Source organism: Rhinoderma darwinii, chromosome 4, assembly GCF_050947455.1.
Source record: "Rhinoderma darwinii isolate aRhiDar2 chromosome 4, aRhiDar2.hap1, whole genome shotgun sequence".
Taxonomy (NCBI): Eukaryota; Metazoa; Chordata; class Amphibia; order Anura; family Rhinodermatidae; genus Rhinoderma; species Rhinoderma darwinii.
The window spans coordinates 175,199,790-175,205,750 of record NC_134690.1 but is presented as its reverse complement, the minus strand read 5'-3'; the positions used below and the strand labels follow the sequence as shown (position 1 = coordinate 175,205,750).

At 46.3% G+C, this 5,961-nt stretch overlaps 1 protein-coding gene across 1 annotated transcript; it reads right to left on the bottom strand.

The window, feature by feature from the left end:
- Nucleotides 1-883: 883 nt before the first annotated feature.
- On the bottom strand, nt 884-5,394 carry LOC142760481 (uncharacterized). The gene is made up of 2 exons (XM_075863674.1): nt 3,064-5,394; nt 884-1,027 (listed from the first exon to the last, which is right to left on the bottom strand). The coding sequence occupies exons 1-2, from the start codon at nt 5,392-5,394 to the stop codon at nt 884-886; spliced, it is 2,475 nt and encodes an 824-aa protein (XP_075719789.1).
- Nucleotides 5,395-5,961: the final 567 nt, after the last annotated feature.

Below are 5,961 nucleotides of genomic sequence, written 5' to 3'. Positions count from 1 at the left end.
GAACATGTTGTGAGTTTTTAGCAACGGACTCACGTTGCACAAAACTCACGGACTGTCTGCACGGCCCCATAGACTATTATAGGTCCGTACGACACGCGTGAAAATCATGCGTCGCACGGACGAATAACACTTTCGTGTAAACAAGCCCTTACATTGTCCCTAGGGAGGGATTAGCCTGAGCGATACAGCAAATATAATTATAGGCTTTTTTGGGGCATAAGAAAGAAAATGTAAATTAAACAAGGCCCACAGGACCTACCTAGCCACCTCTCCTAATATGACAAATGTTCCACTCCCCATTTAAATAAACTTGGGGAAATACCCAAGATTGAATATAAGTAATCTCAAATTCAAGCTCTAAATGTTCAAATAAATGTTGGCTATTGACCTTTGCAACAATTTTTTTTATGGCTCCAATGCATTAAAAATAATACTTAAATCAACTTCGCAAATAGTCTTGATTAAAAGAAAAATTTACTGTTTTGAGTCTATAGCTCCTATGCAGTCCTATGTAATTCCATGGTTACAGGCTTCAAACAAGCCCCGTGTAATCAGATACTTTTCATTTCTCTTCTACTTCTCAATAACGTACATTCAGAAGATTTTCAGGTGGCACATAGAAGAAGTCATACATTCTCGCTACTGCTTATATCATCAAATCTGAACTAAATCATTGTAATATCTTGTTGTAGGGGGTTCTCTCTGGCTACTCATTTGGTGCTCTAATAAAGTGTTTTACTTAGGTCTGCTATTTGCCGCAATATAAAAATAATTGATAGATAAACGTCGGTTGGACTGCTCACTTCATTTCGCACTGAAACAAACAGAATATTTGCTGCAAAGCTTTCAGATTTGGTCACTGAACTGCGTTTTTTTTTACTATTCATCCTTCTTCCGAACTCCATATGGAAATTTTCATGAGAACGGCTTTCCTCTGGATTTTACCATCTACACTCTGCATCATTATCTCCATGCATGAATCATGACAAACTGGTACGCTTTCTTCATAACATTCAGCAACCATACACTATATGGACAAAAGAATTGGGACACCTACTTAAGTTTTTATGACATCCCATTCTAAAGCCATAGAAATTAATATGGAGTTGGTTCCCCCTTTTGCAGATAAAATTGCCTTCACTCTTCTCGGAAGACTTTCTACAAGATTTTGAAGTGTGCGAGTGGGAATTTTTGCCCATTTATCCAGAAGAGCATTTGTGAGGTGACGGGAACCAGGGGTCCTAGGCCAAACTCTAAAAATAAAAACATAGGACTATCCCTCCTCCACCAGACTTTACAGTTGGCACAATGCTGTCAGGCAGGTAACGTTCTCCTGGCATTGACCAAACCCAGACTCGTCCGTCAGACTGCCAGATAGAGCAGTGTGATTCATCACGCCATAGAAAACGTTTCCACTGATTCAGTGTGTAGTGGCGGCGTGCTTTCCACCACTCCAACCGACGCTTGGCATTGTGCTTGATGTGAGGCTTGCATGCAGCTGCTCGGCCATGGAAACCCATGTCATGAAGCTCCCGGGACACAGTTTTTGTACTGATGTTAATGTCAGTGGTGGTTTAGAACTCTGCAGTTATTGAATTAAGTAGAGTGTTAGCGACTTTTTTGCAGGACAATTTTTATTTTTTAATAGCACCATTTTGGGGTACATATAAATTTATTGATCAACTTTTTAGTGGGGAGCTGGTACTTCATTTTACGCCGTTTACCGTGTGGTACAAATAACAATAACTTTTTTCAGTGTGTCGTTATGATTACGGTGATACCATATTTATATAGTTTTTTTATGTTTTACTACTTTTCAAAATTATTTGTTTTTGTGTTGCCATCTTTTAAGAGCCATAACTTTTTTTTTTCTTTTTTCCGCCTATGCAGCTGTATGAGGGCTTTTTTTTGTGGGATGACTTAGTTTTTATTGGTACCACTTTGGAGTACTTGCGGCTTTTTGATCACTTATCAAATTTTTTGAAGGCAGGCTGAACATAAAAAACGGACTTCTGACAACCATGTGTATGTGGTTATTGTGTATTATATTTGTTATCTTGAAAAAAAATGTAAATAAAAATATTGATGGTTAAAAACGGACTTCTGGCATGGTTTTTTATTTTATTTTTTTACGGCTTTCACCGTGCGGGTTAAATAATGCAATCATTTTATAGTTGGGTTCGTTACGGACATAGCGATACCAAAAATCAGTAACTTTTTACTTTTCAGAAAAGATTGTGTAAGGGGAAAAGTGTTTTTTTTTTAAATTTTTTTACTTGGGACTTTTATTTATTTATTTCAAACATTATTTAACTTTTTTTTTTAGTCCCACTAGGGGACTTTACTGTGCAATCTTTTGATCGCTTCTAGAATACACTACAATACTTCTGTATTGCAGTGTATTATTGCCTGTCAGTGTAAAACGGACAGGCATCTGTTAGACCAGGGGTCTCAAACTCTGGTGGGCCACATATAGAAATAATGTGAAGTTAACGGGCAGCATTACTTTCAAATTTGATAAATTACTAAATTATTGTTAAGCATTTAGTTATTTGAACTACTATAGCAATACTACATTACTATAATAACACTACTACATTATTATAATGATAATATAACATTACTATAATAACACTACTACATTATTATATAGTAATGTTATATTATTTAATACTACATTACTATAATACGACCAGTCTATTAGAATAACAATACCACATTGCTACAACAATACCACATTGCTACAACAATACCACTTTGCTACAACAATACCACATTGCTACAACAATACCACATTGCTACAACAATACCACATTACTACAACAATACCACATTACTACAACAATACCACATTACTACAACAATACCACATTACTACAACAATACCACATTACTACAACAATACCACATTACTACAACAATACCACATTACTACAACAATACCACATTACTACAACAATACCACATTACTACAACAATACCACATTACTATAATAATAGCGCTAGGTTTAAACTTAACGGAAATTTGCGAGATCTCTCCAGGTGCTTATTAGAGAATTCCACCGCGGCCTCTGTAGAGAATTCCACCGCGGCCTCTGTAGAGAATTCCACCGCGGCCTCTGTAGAGAATTCCACCGCGGCCTCTGTAGAGAATTCCACCGCGGCCTCTGTAGAGAATTCCACCGCGGCCTCTGTAGAGAATTCCACCGCGGCCTCTGTAGAGAATTCCACCGCGGCCTCTGTAGAGAATTCCACCGCGGCCTCTGTAGAGAATTCCACCGCGGCCTCTGTAGAGAATTCCACCGCGGCCTCTGTAGAGAATTCCACCGCGGCCCCTGTAGAGAATTCCACCGCGGCCTCTGTAGAGAATTCCACCGCGGCCTCTGTAGAGAATTCCACCGCGGCCTCTGTAGAGAATTCCACCGCGGCCTCTGTAGAGAATTCCACCGCGGCCTCTGTAGAGAATTCCACCGCGGCCTCTGTAGAGAATTCCACCGCGGCCTCTGTAGAGAATTCCACCGCGGCCTCTGTAGAGAATTCCACCGCGGCCTCTGTAGAGAATTCCACCGCGGCCTCTGTAGAGAATTCCACCGCGGCCTCTGTAGAGAATTCCACCGCGGCCTCTGTAGAGAATTCCACCGCGGCCTCTGTAGAGAATTCCACCGCGGCCTCTGTAGAGAATTCCACCGCGGCCTCTGTAGAGAATTCCACCGCGGCCTCTGTAGAGAATTCCACCGCGGCCTCTGTAGAGAATTCCACCGCGGCCTCTGTAGAGAATTCCACCGCGGCCTCTGTAGAGAATTCCACCGCGGCCTCTGTAGAGAATTCCACCGCGGCCTCTGTAGAGAATTCCACCGCGGCCTCTGTAGAGAATTCCACCGCGGCCTCTGTAGAGAATTCCACCGCGGCCTCTGTAGAGAATTCCACCGCGGCCTCTGTAGAGAATTCCACCGCGGCCTCTGTAGAGAATTCCACCGCGGCCTCTGTAGAGAATTCCACCGCGGCCTCTGTAGAGAATTCCACCGCGGCCTCTGTAGAGAATTCCACCGCGGCCTCTGTAGAGAATTCCACCGCGGCCTCTGTAGAGAATTCCACCGCGGCCTCTGTAGAGAATTCCACCGCGGCCTCTGTAGAGAATTCCACCGCGGCCTCTGTAGAGAATTCCACCGCGGCCTCTGTAGAGAATTCCACCGCGGCCTCTGTAGAGAATTCCACCGCGGCCTCTGTAGAGAATTCCACCGCGGCCTCTGTAGAGAATTCCACCGCGGCCTCTGTAGAGAATTCCACCGCGGCCTCTGTAGAGAATTCCACCGCGGCCTCTGTAGAGAATTCCACCGCGGCCTCTGTAGAGAATTCCACCGCGGCCTCTGTAGAGAATTCCACCGCGGCCTCTGTAGAGAATTCCACCGCGGCCTCTGTAGAGAATTCCACCGCGGCCTCTGTAGAGAATTCCACCGCGGCCTCTGTAGAGAATTCCACCGCGGCCTCTGTAGAGAATTCCACCGCGGCCTCTGTAGAGAATTCCACCGCGGCCTCTGTAGAGAATTCCACCGCGGCCTCTGTAGAGAATTCCACCGCGGCCTCTGTAGAGAATTCCACCGCGGCCTCTGTAGAGAATTCCACAGCGGCCTCTGTAGAGAATTCCACAGCGGCCTCTGTAGAGAATTCCACAGCGGCCTCTGTAGAGAATTCCACAGCGGCCTCTGTAGAGAATTCCACAGCGGCCTCTGTAGAGAATTCCACAGCGGCCTCTGTAGAGAATTCCACAGCGGCCTCTGTAGAGAATTCCACAGCGGCCTCTGTAGAGAATTCCACAGCGGCCTCTGTAGAGAATTCCACAGCGGCCTCTGTAGAGAATTCCACAGCGGCCTCTGTAGAGAATTCCACAGCGGCCTCTGTAGAGAATTCCACAGCGGCCTCTGTAGAGAATTCCACAGCGGCCTCTGTAGAGAATTCCACAGCGGCCTCTGTAGAGAATTCCACAGCGGCCTCTGTAGAGAATTCCACAGCGGCCTCTGTAGAGAATTCCACAGCGGCCTCTGTAGAGAATTCCACAGCGGCCTCTGTAGAGAATTCCACAGCGGCCTCTGTAGAGAATTCCACAGCGGCCTCTGTAGAGAATTCCACAGCGGCCTCTGTAGAGAATTCCACAGCGGCCTCTGTAGAGAATTCCACAGCGGCCTCTGTAGAGAATTCCACAGCGGCCTCTGTAGAGAATTCCACAGCGGCCTCTGTAGAGAATTCCACAGCGGCCTCTGTAGAGAATTCCACAGCGGCCTCTGTAGAGAATTCCACAGTGGCCTCTGTAGAGAATGCCTCACACACCCCTTGTAGATCGTGCCACAGACAGCCCCAGTAGCACTCTCCCTGGGATCCCAGCTCTGCTTCTGACATCACTGTTCATATATGGACAGAGATGTCAAGGGCAACCCCAGAGCTGGAGTCCCGGGCAGAGCACTACTAGTGCTCCTACTGGGACTCCAGCTGTGCTCCTGACATCACTGTCCAGCCCTGGGGAAGCCCTAGACATCACTGTCCATACTAGCGCTCTGCCCGGGACTCTGCTCTGGGGAAGACCCTGACAAAACTGTTCATATATGGACAGCGATGTCAGGGAATTCCACAGAGTCCTGGAGCAGAGCCTATACTAGCAGCTCTGTGTCCCGCAGGCCGCAGATGACAGCCTCAGGGTCCGCAATGCGGCCTGCGGGCCGTGTGCTTGAGTCCCCTATGTTAGACCATGTCTCTGTGATGCACGGTGCCAGTGGGGTGAGAGAGGGAGCCCCCCTCCCCATAAAACCACTCAGATGTGGCGCTGGCAATTGAGCTCCGCATCTAAGGGGTTAAATATGATCGGAGACCACCGCTAGTGGTCTCCGATCGTTGCCCTGAAGCCAGGGCTTCAGGAGCACCCCGCACGATGCGGGAAGAGTTCTTCTGAAGTGCCGACGTGAAAAGGCG

Excerpts from the sequence above, each read along its gene's own strand:
- LOC142760481 (XM_075863674.1), bottom strand. The coding sequence starts at position 5,394 with ATGTCAGAAGCAGAGCTGGGATCCCAGGGAGAGTGCTACTGGGGCTGT. Across the intron at positions 1,028-3,063 it reads AATTCTCTACAGAGGCCGCG|TGTATGGTTGCTGAATGTTA; the intron begins GTGGAATTCTCT and ends TTGTCCATATAG.